This window comes from Cnephaeus nilssonii, assembly GCF_951640355.1.
Source record: "Cnephaeus nilssonii genome assembly, chromosome: 12".
Classification (NCBI taxonomy): Eukaryota; Metazoa; Chordata; class Mammalia; order Chiroptera; family Vespertilionidae; genus Cnephaeus; species Cnephaeus nilssonii.
Window position 1 is genome coordinate 71353281 of NC_137083.1, and position 15766 is coordinate 71369046.

Consider the following 15766-nt stretch of genomic DNA (forward strand, 5'->3'; position numbering starts at 1 on the left):
GTTTATTTTGTTCATTAGACTCCACATATAAGTGAAATCCTATATAATAAAGAGGTAGTATTCAAATTGACCATCACTCCAACACACAAGATGGCCAGCAGGGGAGGGGGCAGTTGTGGGCGATCAGGCCAGCAGGGGAGGGCAGTTGGGGGTGATCAGGCCTGCAGGGGAGGGCAGTTAGGGGGGACCGGGCCAGCAGGGGAGGCCAGTTAGGGGGGACTGGGCCAGCAGGGGAGGGTAGTTGGGGGCAATCGGGCCAACAGGGTAGGGAAGTTGAGGGCAATCGGGCCAGCAGGGGAGGGCAGTTAAGGACAATTGGGCCGGCAGGGGAGGTCAGTTAGGGTGACCAGGCTGGCAAGGGAGGGCAGTTATGGGTGATCAGGCTTGCAGGGAAGGACAGTTAGGGGCAACCAGGCCTGCAGGGGAGGGCATTTAGGGGGAACCAGGCTGGCAGTGGAGGGCAGTTAGGGGCAATCGGGCCAGCAGGGGAGCAGTTAGGTGTCGATCAGGCTGGCAGGGGAGTAGTTAGGGGGTGATCAGGCTGGCAGGCAGAAGCAGTTGGGGCAATCAGGCAGGCAGGCAGGCGAGCAGTTGGGAGCCAGCAGTCCTGGATTGTGAAAGGGATGTCCCAGATTGGAGAGGGTGCAGGCTGGGCTGAGGGACACACACCTGCCCTCCATGCACAAATTTCGTGCACCGGGCCTCTAGTCAAGTAATATTTGTCTTTTTCTGACTGGCTTATTTCACTTAGTATAATAATCTCCAGTCCATCCATGCTGTCTCAAAGGGTAAGAGATTATTCTTTTTACAGCTGAATAGTATTCCATTGTGTAAATGTGTCGCAGTTTTTTTAATTCACTCTTCTACTGATGGGCACTTGGGCTGTTTCCAGATCTTAGCTACTGTAAATAATGCTGTTATGAACATAGGGGTGCATATATTCTTTCTGATTGGTATTTCGGCATTCTTAGGCTATATTCTCAGAAGTAGGATCACTGACACTTCCATTTTTTAATTTTTTTAGGAAACTCCTACTGTTTTCCCACCAGCAGTGTATTAGGGTTCTGTTTTCTCCACATTATCACCAGTATTTGTTGTTTGTTGATTTATTGATGGTAGCCATTATGACAGGTGTGAGGTGATATCTCGTTGTAATTTTAATTTGCATCTTTCTTTTTTTTCTTTTTTTTATTAAGGTATTATATGTGTACATATCTTACCATTGCCCCCCCCCCTAATTTGCATCTTTCTGATGATTAGTGACATTGAGCATTTTTTCATATGTCTCTTGGCCATCGGTATGTCCTCTTTGGAGAAGTGTGTATTCAGTTCCTTTGCCTATTTTTTTATTAATTGGATTGCTTGTCTTCCTTTTGTTGAGATTATAAGTTCTTTATATATTTTGAAAAATAACCCTTTATTGGATATAGAGGGTTCTCTTTGAGGAAGGTTTCTTTTGCTGCGCAGAAGCTTTTTAGTTTGATGTAGTCCCATACATTTATTTTTTCCTTTGTTTCTCTTGTCCTTAGTGATATATCGATGAAAATTCTACTATGTGAGATGTCTGATATTTTGCTGCCTACATTTTCTAGGATTTTTATGGTTTCTTTTACAGTTCGTGACTTACATTTAAGTCTTATACTTTTTGAGTTTACTCTTGTGTATGGTTTAAGTTGATGGTCTGGTTTCATTTTTTTGTATGTATCTGTCCAAATTTTCCCAGCACCATTTATGGAACAGACTGTCTTGACTCCATTTATGCGCTTGTCTCCTTTGTTGAATATTAATTGAGCATAATGGCCTGAGTCAATTTCTGGGTTCTTGGTTATGTTGCATTGTTCCATATGCCTGTTCTTGTGCCAGCACTAGACTGTTTTGATTACAGTGACTTCATAATATTATTTTATATCCAATATTGTGATCTCTCCAACTTTGTTCTTCTTTCTTGAGATTGTTGTGGCTATATGGGGTCATATAAATTTTTGGAATATTTGTTCTATATCTGTGAAATATACTGTTAGTATTTTCATAGGAATTGCATTGAATCTATAGATTGTTTTGGGTAGTATAGACATTTTAATTATGTTAATTCTATCAATCTATAAACACGGTATATTCTACTTGTTTCTATCTTCCTCTGTCTCTTTTTTCAATGTCCTGTAATTTTCTGAGTACAGATCTTTTACCTCCTTGGTTAAGTTTATTCCTGAGTATCTTATTTTTTGTTGTTGTCGAAATGGTAAATGGGATTGTTTTTTAGTTTCTCTTTCTGAAAATTCATTATTGGTGTACAAAAATGCCATCAATTTCTGGGTATTAATTTTGTACCCTGCTGCATTGCCAAATTCATTTATTAAATCCAATAGTTTTATAATGGAGTTTTTAGGTTTTTTTATGGACAGTATCATGTTATCTATGAATAATGAGAGTTTACTTCCTTTTTTTCCAGTTTGGATGCCTTTTATCTTTTCTTCTTGTCTGATCACTTTGGTAGGACTTCGAGGAACAAGTGAGCTAGATCCCCACTAGGGGCTGTGAGGAGAAGCAGCCAATCAATGATTCTCTCTCATCATTGATGTTTCTATCCTTCCCTCTCCCTTCCTCTCTGAAATCAATAAAAATATATTTTTATAAAAAAGAGGTGAAAGTGGACGTCTTTGTCTTGTTTCTGTTCTTAGGTTAAATGCTTTCAGTATTTGCCCATTCAATATGATATTGGCTGTAGGTTTTTCATGTATGGCCTTTATTATGCTGAGATATTGCCTGTAATCCCTCTATTCCCACTTTACTGAGAGTTTTTATTGATAATGGGTGTTGAGCCTGGCCAGCATGGCTCAGTGGTTGAGAGCATCGACCTATGAACAGGGAGGTCACGGTTCGATTCCTGGTCAGGGCACATGCCCAAGTTGCAGGCTCGATCCCCAGTAGGGGACTTGCAGGAGGCAGCCAATCAATGATTCTCTCTCATCATTGATGTTTCTATCTCTCTCTCCCTCTCCCTTCCTCTCTGAAATCAATTTAAAAAAAAAAGATTTTTAAAAAAGTGGGTGTTGGATTTTATCAAATGTTTTTTCTGCTTCTATTGATACGATCATGCGATTTTTGTCTTTCAATTTGTTTATGTGATGCATCACATTTACTGATTTGTGAATATTGTACCAGCCTTGCCCTGGAATAAATCCCACTTGATCATGGTGTATGATCTTTTTAATATATTGCTGGATCTAATTTGCTAATATATTGTTGATGATCTTAGTATCTATGTTATCATGTATATTGGCCTGTAATTCTCTTATTTTGTAGTGTCATTCTTAGGTTTTGTAATTAAGATAGTGCTGGCCTCATAAAAAGAGCTTGGAAGTGTTCCTCCTCCTGGATTTTTTGGAATAGTTTGAGAAAGATAGGTGTTAGTTCTTTGAATATTTGGTAAAACTCCCCTGTGATGTCATCCAGGCAAGAGATTTTATTTGCTGGGAGATTTTTGTTCTTTTTGTTTTTTTAATTATTGCTTCAATTACATCAGTTGTTATTGCCTACTTAGGTTTTCTGATTCCTTCTGATTGAGTTTTGGATGATTGTGTATTTCCAGGAACTTGTCCATTTTGTCCATGTTGCCCATCTTGTTGGCATATAGTTGAGTTGTTCATAGTATTTTCTTACAATCCTTTGTATTTCTGTGGTGTCAGTCGTTATTTCATCTCTTTTGTTTCTGATTTTATCTATTTGGGTCCTCTATCTTTGTTTCTTGATGAGTCTGGCTAGCTATTCATCCATCTTATTTTATTTTTCAAAGAACCAGCTCTTGATTTTATAGATTTTTTTGTATTGTCTTATTAGTCTCAATGTCAGTTATTTCTCCTCTGATCTTTATTATTTCCTTCTATTTCCTCTGGGCTTTTCTTTTTGTTCTCTTTTTATTTCTTTTAGTTGTAGGGTTAGATCGTTTATTTGAGATTTTTCTTGTTTCTTCAGGTAGGCCTGTAATGCTATGAACTTCTGTCTCAGGACTGCTTTCGCTGTGTCTCATAAATATTTGGGTTGTTGTGTATTCATTTCCATTTGTTTCCAGGATGTTTTTTATTTATTTCTTGATCTCATTTGTAACCCAATCATTGTTTAATAGCTTACTATTTGGCCTCCATGTGTTTGAATGTTTTTGAGGTGTTTTTTTTTATTGTAGTTGATTTCTAGTTTCATGTGGTGTGACTCAAGAAGTTCCTTGATATAACTTCAGTCTTCTTGAACTTGTAGAGACATATTTTGTGTCCTAACATGTGTTCTATCTTTGACAATGTCTCAATGCACTTAAGAATAATATTCTGCTGCTTTGGGATTAAATGTTCAGCAAATATCAATTGAATCAATCTGATCAACTGTGTCATTTAGGTCACTTTTTCTTTTCTTTTTTTTTTTTTGTCTAGAACATCTATGCAGTGATATCAGTGTGGAGTTCAGGTCCCCTACTATGACTGTTCTGCTGTCTCTCTCTCCCTTAAAATCCTTCATGAGTTATTTTATATATCTACTAGAGGCCCAATGCACGAAATTCGTGCAAGGGGCTTGGCCATTGCAGCCCTGGCTGCCCCAGCCCTCACAGCCCCGGCTTCATCCGGAAGGTCGTCTGGATAGTTGTTACATTGTCAGGTCTAATTAGCATATTAGCTCTTTATTATATAGGACTAGAGGCCCAATGCACGAAATTCGTGCAAGGGGCTTGGCCATTGCAGCCCTGGCTGCCCCAGCCCTCGCAGCCCCGGCTTCATCCGGAAGGTCGTCTGGACAGTTGTTACATTGTCAGGTCTAATTAGCATATTAGCTCTTTATTATATAGGAGGATATATGTTTAGCTGCTTCTATATTGGGTGCATATATGTTTACTAGTGTTTCTTTGTCTCCTTATTTTGCTAGCCTCACTGTGTTAGTTTTATTTATTAGGTAGAGCTTTTACATCTTTCAGGCTTTGTAGAGTGGCCTAATGTAATAGGTATTCCTCTCTCTCTAAAATAAAGTAAAAACATATTTAAAAACATCTCTCCCTCTCCCTCCTCTCTCTCTAAAATAAGTAAAAACAAATACAAAAGAAAAGAGAATTAGTAAAAATAGTGTGGGGAAAAGGAAAACAGTAAAAAAGAAAGAAAAAAGTATAGAAAGGTAAAAAGAAGTGGAAGATTAAGCAAAAGAAAAAACAGAATAAGAAAAGGAAAGAGGCAACTAAGAAATACGAAAGAGAGGAGAAAAAAGGGAAAAGAGAATAATAATAATAATACCAAAGCAATAAAAAAGAAAAATTAAAGATAATAATGAAAAAACAAACACCAAAAAAGTCAATATGTGAGGTTTGTCTCGGCAGATTTGAGTGCCTGCTAGGATTTCCCTTTCAATCCTACTCTTCTGTTATCTGAGGCTAACTTTTTTGTATGCGTATTTTAGGCCTCCCTGGAGGTACTTTTGTGCTAACCAGTCAGAAGCTGTCCAAGTTGGCCCTCCGTGCCCTTTTCAAAGCTCTGGAGCAATCTACAGCTTATGGTTGCCTCTCCTGGGCTTGGCTGCCCATGGGAGGTGCCAAATTGAGCTCCAGGGCTGGTTTCTTAGCAGCACGGGACCTATACGGTGTCAGCAAATGTTTAGACTTCAGGGAAGAAGGTGGTTGTGTACCAATATTATTTGCCTGCTCTTGGTTGGGTGAAGTCCCTCTTAGGCTATGGGTGTCTGCTGGAATCCAGGAGTTTCTGTTAGCTCTCCTGTAACATGGAAGTACCAGCCAGTTTCCCTGTAAAGTGGGGGGAGTGTCCCCACCCCAAAGCCGGCTATTGATGTTCCCTGAGACTACTGCCCCCTGAGACTGCTGTCTTCTCGGCAGGGATGGAGATGCAGGGTTGCTAGGTCCCAGAGGGTGCAGTGAGTGGGATTCCTTAGGGTAGGGTGAGCTGTATATCAGGAGGCTGGGTGTTAGCCTTTCCCCAGGCTTCTGCTGTTGAGAGGGGCTTATGCCTCTAAGGAAAAATGGTTGCTGTGATATGGGGGTTGGGGCATGGCGGGGAACTCAGCACAGGTATCCCAGCAGCCACCTTCCCTGTGACTCTCCCCAACTCCTTCTACCCCTGTCTCTCCTTAGGTAACTCTAGTCTGCACTGTCATCCGTCTGCTGAAACCTAGGGGAAATGTCTGGAACAAAAGTACTGTGCACCAGACCTTTAAAGAAAGTGGCTTTGTCTCTGAGCAGCTCAGGTTGCTGCATGGGCAACTGTTCCCAGCTCTGGCTGTCTGGGCTGGTGAGCCCTGCCTGGTGTCCATCCCCTCTCCTGCTGGGGCAGCCTTCCTCCCTCTTGGCCCAGCGCTCCTGATATCTGGGCCAGCACCTCTCACTTTCCCGCCCTTCTTACCAGTCTCGAGGTGGCTTCTGCCCTTCCTATTTAAATGTCTTTTCTTCAGGCAGTCTCCAACTGGTATTTCATGGTGAATATTCCCCAATTTAGTTTTAATTACAGTTTATTCTGGGAGGAGGGAGGAGAAAGATCCACCTACTCTGCTGACATCTTCTAATTCTCTCTCAGTGCCTGTTGTTCATATTTTTCATCTTATTTTTTTTTTCTTCTTAAAAAATACTAACATTTCGTATAATACTGGTTTGGTGGTGACTAATTCCTTTAGCTTTCTTTGTATGGGAAGCTCTTTATCAGTCCTTCAAATCTAAATGATAACTTTACTGGGTAGAATAATCTTGGTTGTAGGTCTTTGCTTTTTATCACTTTGAATATTTCTTGCCAATCCTTTCTGGCCTGAAAGGTTTCTGATGAGAAATCAACTGCCAGTCTTATGGAATCTCCTTTTTTGATTACTAACAGCTTCTCTTTTGCTACTTTTAAGATTATCTCATTGTCTTTAATCTTTTGCATTTTAATTGATGTATCATGGTGTGTATCTCTTTGGGTTCATCTTGTGTAGGCCTCTTTGTGCTTTCTGGACTTGTATGTCTATATCCTTTACCCGGTATGGGAAGTTTTCTGTCATTATTTTTTCAAATAAGTTTTGAATTTCTTGCTCTCTCCTCCTTCTGGCAGCCTCATGATGCAAATGTTAATAAAGTAAACCCTTGATTTTGTGGACCTCAATTTAATGGACTTTGGATTTAATGGATAAAATTTCTAGTCCATATGTCATACGTTAAAATTAACACCCTGTTAATTTTAAAATTTTTTTTTTACCAAAATTTGCTCATAATTAAAATAATAGGTACATTTTTGTTAATTCACTGTTATTTTAAACAAATTTTAACAAATAGACCATATTTTGGAAAAACACTGTAGTAATTTCACTGACATACATAAATATTATATATCTACAATTATAGTCTATATATTTATATATTTTTAAAAATATATTTTTGTTTCAGAGAGGAAGGGGGAGAGAGAGATAGAAACATCAATGATGAGAGAGAATCATTGATTGGCTGCATCCCGCATGGCCCCTACAGGGAATTGAGTCCACAACCGGGGCAAGTGCCCTGACTAGGAATCGAACTGTGACCTCTTAGTTCCTAGGTGGATGCTCAACCACTGAGCCATGCCTGTCAGGCTATAGTCTATATATTTAATTCCGAGTCACCACTTGTAAACAATGTTTGCAGAATGATTAGCACATGATCACACCACTTTTTCTGTGGTAATTGGTTCTGTTGTCCCATGGCATTACTTTCTGCAGCAGTTTTAATGTGCACTAGGCCACGTTCCAGCTGTGTGTATTTGTTTACTTGCGATGATTGGTGAATTCATGGAGTTAGTTGACCTATTCAGTATACATTAAAAATTTTTGTAATGCATATAGGAAACTTGTCTGTGAAATTAAACTTTTCATACATTCTTTTTTTAAAAAAAATATATTTTATTGATTTTTTACAGAGAGGAAGGGAGAGGGATAGAGAGCTAGAAACATCGATGAGAGAGAAACATCGACCAGATGCCTCCTGCACACCCCCTACCGGGGATGTGCCTGCAACCAATGTACATGCCCTTGACCGGAATCGAACCTGGGACCCTTCAGTCCGCAGACTGACGCTCTATCCACTGAGCCAAACCGGTTTCGGCAAACTTTTCATACATTCTTAATTTTAATTACACAAACATGTCTATGTAAGTAAAAACCGGTAGACTAGTTTGTCAATTTTTTAACATACACATTTGGAAAACCTATTTTATTACATAATGGACTTTCACTTATAATGGATACCTCCTTGCTCAAATAAATCTGTTATATCAAGGTTTTACCATATGCTTGAAGTGGTCTCATAGGCTCCTTATACTCTCTTCATTTTTTGGAGTCTTTTTTCTTTTTCTGTTCTGATTGGGTGTTTTTTTGTTTCCTTATATTCCAAATCACTGATTTGATTCATTCTCAGCTTCATCTATTACTCTACTGTTGATTCCCTGAAAATTTTTCTTCATTCAGTTAGTGTATCCTTCATTTCTGACTGTCCTTTTTTATGCTATTGAAGTTCTCACTAAGTTCATTGAACATCCTTATAACCAGTGTTTTGAATTCTGCATCTGGTAGGTTGCTTGTTTCCTTTTTTTCTTTTTTAGTTCTTTTCCCATAGTTGTTTTGTTCTTTCATTTGGGACATGTTTCTTTGTCTCCTTATTTTGCTAGTGCCCTGTGTTAGTTTCATTTATTAGGTAGAGCTGTTACATCTCTCAGGCTTCGTAGAGTGGCCTAACGTAGTAGGTATTCTGTAGGGTCCAGTGGCACAGCCTCTTTGATCACCCCAACTGGGCACTCAAGAAGTACCCCCCATGTGTGCTGTATACATACACCCTCCTCTTGTAGTTGAATCTTTATTGCTATTCACACATTAATGGGAGGTATTTACCCCTAGACCAGTCAGCTGTAAGGACTTCCATGACCACTGGCCACTGACCTCTGACCACCGTGGAGGATCAGCTGTGCTGGAGCCCACCCCACTGAGCAGAATGTATTCATTGGGGCTCTGGTGCCTGCTGAGTCCACTCATTCAGTGTGTTGCTTGTGGAGGTGATAGGGTGGTGGTGTGTTGATGCTGTCTGAAGCTGTACTGGCTCTGAGGCCTCCCTAGAGGTGCAGGCCATAGTCAGCTGCTGCCAGTGTTCTGCCTGGGTCCACCAAGCATGAGCTCTAAAGCAATCTGCAGATGGCTGGTGCCTGTGCTGTGCTTATAGGTACCCAGGAGAGGCCAAGCTGTTACCTAAGGCCAGCTGTGGCTAGTTCTGGGCCTAGGGCCACTTTGCAAGAGGTACAGGGCTCCCTAAGGCCAGATGCTGCTTATTTGTGAGATTTTAGAAAAATCTGAAGCATGAACCAAGATAGGTCATTCGTTTGGAAAAGCCCCTGGAAACAGCTTGGGTGGGCCCCAAAGTTGTGTGGAGCAGAGTCTCAGTGAATTACTAGGGTGGAGCAAACAGGTGAGGCAGGTTGTTGGAATCTCGGATATGGTGCCTGCCTACTGGCTCTGTGGGAGGTGGGCTCATCAAAGGAATGATAACCTCTGCCAGCACTTCTCTCTGGGATAGAGCTGCCCCTCTAGCTCTTGCCCTAATGGTGGACAATTCAGTTCTTCCCTCTATGTCTTTTGAGCTGCTGCCCCAGTGCTGGAATTCAGAAAGAGCGAGTCTAATAAGTCTGTATGCAGATCCTTTAAAAGGAACTATCTGGGACTTCAACAACTCTGTCCCCCTCATCCTCCATTCCAGCTTTTAATTTTTTGTTTTATTTTTTATTGGTTTTAGAAAGAGAGGAAGGGAGAGAGAAACATCCATTTGTTGTTCCACTTATTTTATGCAATCATTGGTTGATTCTTCCATGTGCTCTGACCAGGGATTGAACCCTCAACCGTGGCATGTCAGGACAATGCTCTAACCAACTGAGCTACCCCACTAGGGCCCCTGCTGGTTTTAGCAGGGTTTTCTTTTCCTGGCACTGACCCTGGGCTGGGGGGCCTGGTGTGGGCTGGGATCCCTTGCTCTCCTCAGCAGGGACCTGTGCAGCCAAGATATCCCTGCCGATTTTTGCCTGCTACACCTGGATGTAAGACCATCCCATTCTGAGTCTCTGCCCCTCTTACTAGTCTCCATCTTAAACTCCTAGTTGAAGAATTTCCATTCAGCCAGACTTCAGGCAGTTTCTAATGTTGGTTGTTCTGTAGTTTAGTTGTAATTTTGATATGGTTGTGGGAGGAGGCTGGAAATTTTAAATAGAGAAAATGTAAGTGACCATAAAAGCAAATTTGTTTTGTAGAATTTTTTTATGTGATTTGGCTTTAGTTTTATAGCTTTTTACTTTATAGTGAAAACATTTTAATGTACTTTTTTTCCTTTAATTTTTTATAACACCAATATGGGAATCATGTCATTCTTCAAACTTTCATCATAATTTATTTTTCATAAATATTTTTATTACTAATATTAGTCTCCATAAAATTATTATGTACTACATGTGTTTAGTAAATTCATCCATGAAACTGGGTTTGACTATTTATATAATGTTACTGACTTCTTTTTGGTGTTAGGATTTATCCTGAACAAAAACGCTTTTCTGTTAAATAATTTAATGCTGTATAATTTTTGTGGGTATGACATTGTGAAAGTTGTTTTCTATTATTTAACATGCAACTTTTGAAAATATTGACAGATAGTACTTGAATGGGCTTCTCCTCGGAATTTTACTTCAGTTTGTGAAGAACTGGTTAGCAATGTTGAAGATTTGAGTGAAGAGGTCTGCAAACTAAAAGACTTAATTCAGAAGGTATATATTTAGCATAAAAATGGGGAAAATAATTTGCAGGATAGTATGTTAGACAATGAAGTAATTCTGACAAGAGCAACTTAAGCTACCACTAAACAGTTGGAAAGAGACAGTTTCTAAAGGAAGAAGTATACAAAGGAAACAAATTTTGTCGCTCATCAAAGAAATGCAGACTAAAAAAACATCATTTTCATCTTTTACACTAGCAGGGATAAGTGCATTTACCCATTTCTGGCTAGAGTTCACCAAGCTGATCGTTTCATATGAGACAAGTATCACAATCCCTTTTAGAAACAGTTTGACAAGATGTGCTAAAAACCATAAAAATACTTGTATCTTTCAATAATAGTTTAATGAATCCAAAATTGTATGTACCATGAGTGTCCTATATTAGCAAAATGATTAAATAAAGCATTGTACACTTATTATAATTATATGCAGCCAGTTGAGAAAATAATGAAAATGAAATATCAGCTTGTTAAAGATATGAAGTTATATTTGTAAGTTTTACTTATATGTAAATATGCAGATAAAAAATTCCCAAAATGAAAGTTACTTAGTTGTGTTAATGAGATAGGATTGTGGATAAAAATATTTGGTCTGATTTTTAAAATATATTTTTATTTATTTCAGAGAAGAAGGGAGAGGGAGAAAGAGATAGAAACATCAATGATGAGAGAGAACCATTGATCAGCTGCCTCCTGCACACCCACACTGGGGATCGAGCCCATAACCTGGGCATATGCCCTGACGGGGAATCAAACCACAACCTCCTGACTCATAGGTTGACACTCAACCACTGACCCACACGGGCCAGGCTATTCGTTCTACTTTTTAGAGTTCCTATAATACATTTTATAATTTAACTTTTTTTAAAAAAAGTATGGGCTTTTCTTGTTGTTATTGTTTCTATACTCACATAGAAGTATATATCTGGATTCAAAGACACGTGGTTTTCCCCCTTTTAGAAAATAGGCTGGAACAAAATTTAAGCTGCTGAAATTGGGAACTCTTTTGAAGATAGTTAACAAAGGAAAACACTTTTACCTGGTTAAAGAAATCACTTCTAAGTTCTTCAAGTCTATTTAACAAATACATTTTATATATATAAAGTTTTTTAATATGTGATATGAACATTAGATTATGCATTAAATTTTATAACACCAACTCATAAATTATTTCATATTTTCATAAAAAGTTTTCCTCAAAGTAAATTTGATACATGTTCCAAGTAATTGTCATTCTAGCTATTAACAAAGATATGTTCAGTCAAAAGAAGTCTTTTTAAAAAGTGAGCAGAAAATTGAGAAGCAAATTCTAAAAAAAAAATAGGAAAGTAAAGATATTTAAAGTGGAGCAAATAAGCAATCTATTTCAAAATTATTATAGAGGCTACCTCCATTCCAGAGAACGAGGCATCATAGAAGTTATATTATCTCTTACATTTACTTATTCAACAAACATAAGAATGCCTTCTGTACGTCAGGCAAATTGTGCTACACAGGCTACAGAGAGCCTGACTTGCTGAAAACATGAAAATTATAACATTGTTCATCTTCACTACTTGCATCGTCTGGAAGAATTGAAGGAAAATGGTATTGATTTTACTTAGCATGGTGTTTTTCACAGAAATCCAAGGGAAATTGGGAAGGAGTTATGTAAGAATATTTCCTGCAAAGCATCACCCTTTAATGTTTAATGTGGGAAATTCCCTAAGACATCTTTGCCTCAGATTGATAATTATTTGATTTCTTCAAGATGAAATGAAAACATTTTGGGGGCAGGGGTGGAAGATTGAGATGAAACTAGAGAGAGACCAGATTTTTCTTAAAGGAATGAAATTAAGAAATACTGCTCTAGGGGTGACTTTGACTCTAAAACATAAATAATCAAATCAGGTATTATATTTATTTTAATGTAACTATAAACAGAATTTCAGCTTTCTTTAGCTAAATAGTAGACCTTTTTTTCTGTGACACTCTTTACCTTGAATCTGTACATTTCTATATGAGGACTAACCTCGGTTTATAATAATAGCTTATATAGTTCTTTGGGAAGGAAAGTTAATTTTGGAGCAAGCTAGTGAATTGTTGTTGTTTTTTTCTGAATTAGTCTTAATCACCATAGTGAAATTTTATTTAAAGAACTTAAGAGCTTCCAAATTTGGAAATATGCTATCATGTCTTTTAACTTATGATATTTGAAAGTTTACCAATAACTGAAGGGAATTTTTAAAAGAACCATATGAGTTACCATAAGTATATGGAGATAACAGAGAGAGGGTAGGAGAGGTCAAGACTGGACTTTAGCACCACATCACTCTCTTTCAAACCAACACACTGACAAGCTCCTGTCAGAAAGGGTCATTCTAAGTAATTGGTTAATAAAAGGAATTACTGTCTCAGGATTCAGTAAATGGAGCATCAGTGTCAAAAAGGAATCTGTTGCTGAATGAAGCCATTTGGAAGTTAGACCAAGAATACAGTATTAATGAGATTGGCACTGATGTCTGTTTCTACTATAAATTGAAAATTAATTTTGCAGGCTTTTAAAATTAAATATTTACACTGTAGATTTTAGAAGTAGTTATTCTTGCTAATGATGAAAGTATTTGTCACCACTCCAGCACAGGATGCTTTTAGTAAATATTGCTCTATAAATGTGCCTGATTATTTTTATCTTTCAAGAATCTTTTGGTTTCTGTTCATTTTCTCTTTTCTACTCCTCCACCAACAACTGTCTCCTCTCTCTCCCTCCCCCTCGCTCTCCATGTCCCCTCCTTCCCTCCCTTTCTTCCTCCCCCTCTCTCTTTCACACACACACACACACACACACACACACACACACACACACGATTTGGGGGACACTTTAGCAAGAAAGGTCTGTGTATAGAAGCTGAGAAACTGGGTCATGTACTTTCATTGTGGAAAAGTGCTGGAAAAACCACTTAGGTTTTTATTGATGTTTGTTCCTCAATTATATTTAAATAAAGGATTAAACTTGTAGCATTACCATCATATCTTACAGCTTTTGTTAAGATTTATATATTGTAGGTACGTTATAAGAACAGTTAACTTTTTTATAAGAAATCAAGTGATATTTAATACAGAAGGAAAAATGCAATGATCATTTCTTAGGTAGAAATAGAAACTAATATTAAAGAAACTTTATCTTATGACAAAAACATGATATGAAAATACAATAACTATAAGAACATTTATTTTTAATGTGAAACTCATGGTTTACTATAATGGATCCTGGTGAAAAAAAGATTAAAGACATATGTGGTCACTTTAAATCTTACATAAGAATTTTGCATTGACTATATCTAAATCATGCATTAACATGGTTATATTATATTTTTTAAATCAAATATATTTCTATTTTCAGTATACTATATGTACATTAACTCTTCTTTTCCCCATGCAAATATTTAGTTGCAAAACGAAAGAGAAAATGATCCAACTCATATACCATTAATAGAAGAAGTACCTACATGGAATAATAGAATTTTGAAGAGGACGGCTATTACAGTATGCGGATTTGGATTTCTTCTTTTCATTTGCAAGCTAACTTTCCAAAGAAAATAATTCTAATATTTATTTTGAGTATTGTATGTATATTTTATTTAAATAACCTTAAATGTTACTTTTAACCATTTGTGGCTCAATAAAATTACATTCTTTGCCAATATTCCACAGGAAAAATTATGATAGCATTGAGCAGGGGGTTTTTCTTTAGGAAAGTGGTTTGTCACTTTGAGTTAAAATGTAATTTGTTATATTTTATGATAATTTTGATCAAGCAGTAAGTTATGATTCTTAAGTTTGATCCTTTGACTCTAAATCACATTCAAAATAAAAGTTTCATCTGATATTCTTTGACATTTAAAAAAAGTGTTTATTTTTCACAGAGCATCCTATAAAATCTGTAGTGTTCATTAATCAATAGCTTTCTTTTAGTCCTTATTTTCCCTCTCATTATTATGGAATAAGGACTTTCTTGTTTAATTTTTGTAGTTATATAACATTATTAGGAAATTATTAATTTTGAAAGTATTCCAGAGAATTTAAAGATAAAATATAACATTTTTGAATTCTAGTTTAAAATTCTAGGGAAAATATTTTAAATGTAAAGTAAAAAAAGAAGAAAATTTATGTAATGTATTTAATGGGAACATATGATATATACTGTGTGTGACATTCTTGAGGATGTTATACATTTGGCATAAAATTTCTCATATCAATGTAAATAAGTAATAACTTCTCTCTTTTTTCTGAAAACAAAATATTCAGATTTAAAAAATATATGTTTTTATTGATTTTTAGAGAGGGACATCAATGAGAGAGAAACATCAATGAGAGAGAAACATCGATCACTGCCTCCTGCATGCCTCCTACTGGGGATCCAGCCCAGCCCACAACCCAGGCATATGCCCTGACCAGGAATATAGCCGGTGACCTCTTGATGCATGGGATGATGATCAACCAATTGAACCATACCAGCCAGGGCATATTCAGATTTTAATAGTGATGTTAATCAAAGGGCAGACCCAAATTAGCAGGGAATATAGTAGTTAAATCTTGTTTGGCTTAGAAAAGATGCACTTGATCTACAACTATTGAAAGGTAAACATCAAGCAAAGAGGGAAATTATGGAAAGGAAGAACAGTATAAGGACGAATAATTAGTAGCAATTTCTGCTCTTAATAATACCAAAGCAACAAGACTTGAATCATCATTCTTTTTCTGAGAATATACTCAACCATATATCATTGTAAAGAATTTATGTCTGAAATTTTAACCTAAGTGCCGTACCATTTTTTTTTCCTGATGTCCCTCATTCAAATGGGGTCAAGACTTAGAGCTAAACTGGAATATGAATAGAATAGTTACTTCTTTTAACACATATATTTCACTACTAGCACAGCACTTAGGTTAAATTAAAGGTGTTGAATGTTAATTTTAGTTTCCTTAAAAGAACTGTAGGAAATG

General features: G+C 37.2%; 1 protein-coding gene across 1 annotated transcript in view; it reads left to right on the plus strand.

Moving 5' to 3' along the window:
- ASZ1 (ankyrin repeat, SAM and basic leucine zipper domain containing 1) overlaps positions 1-14362 on the plus strand; it is a gene marked incomplete at both ends in the record, with an annotated part of 83410 nt that extends 69048 nt beyond the window's left edge. The window contains 2 exons of the mRNA XM_079786457.1: positions 10659-10772; positions 14210-14362. Coding sequence (XP_079642583.1) covers positions 10659-10772; positions 14210-14362 — 267 coding nt within the window. The remainder of the gene's footprint in view (positions 1-10658; positions 10773-14209) is intronic.
- Positions 14363-15766: the final 1404 nt, after the last annotated feature.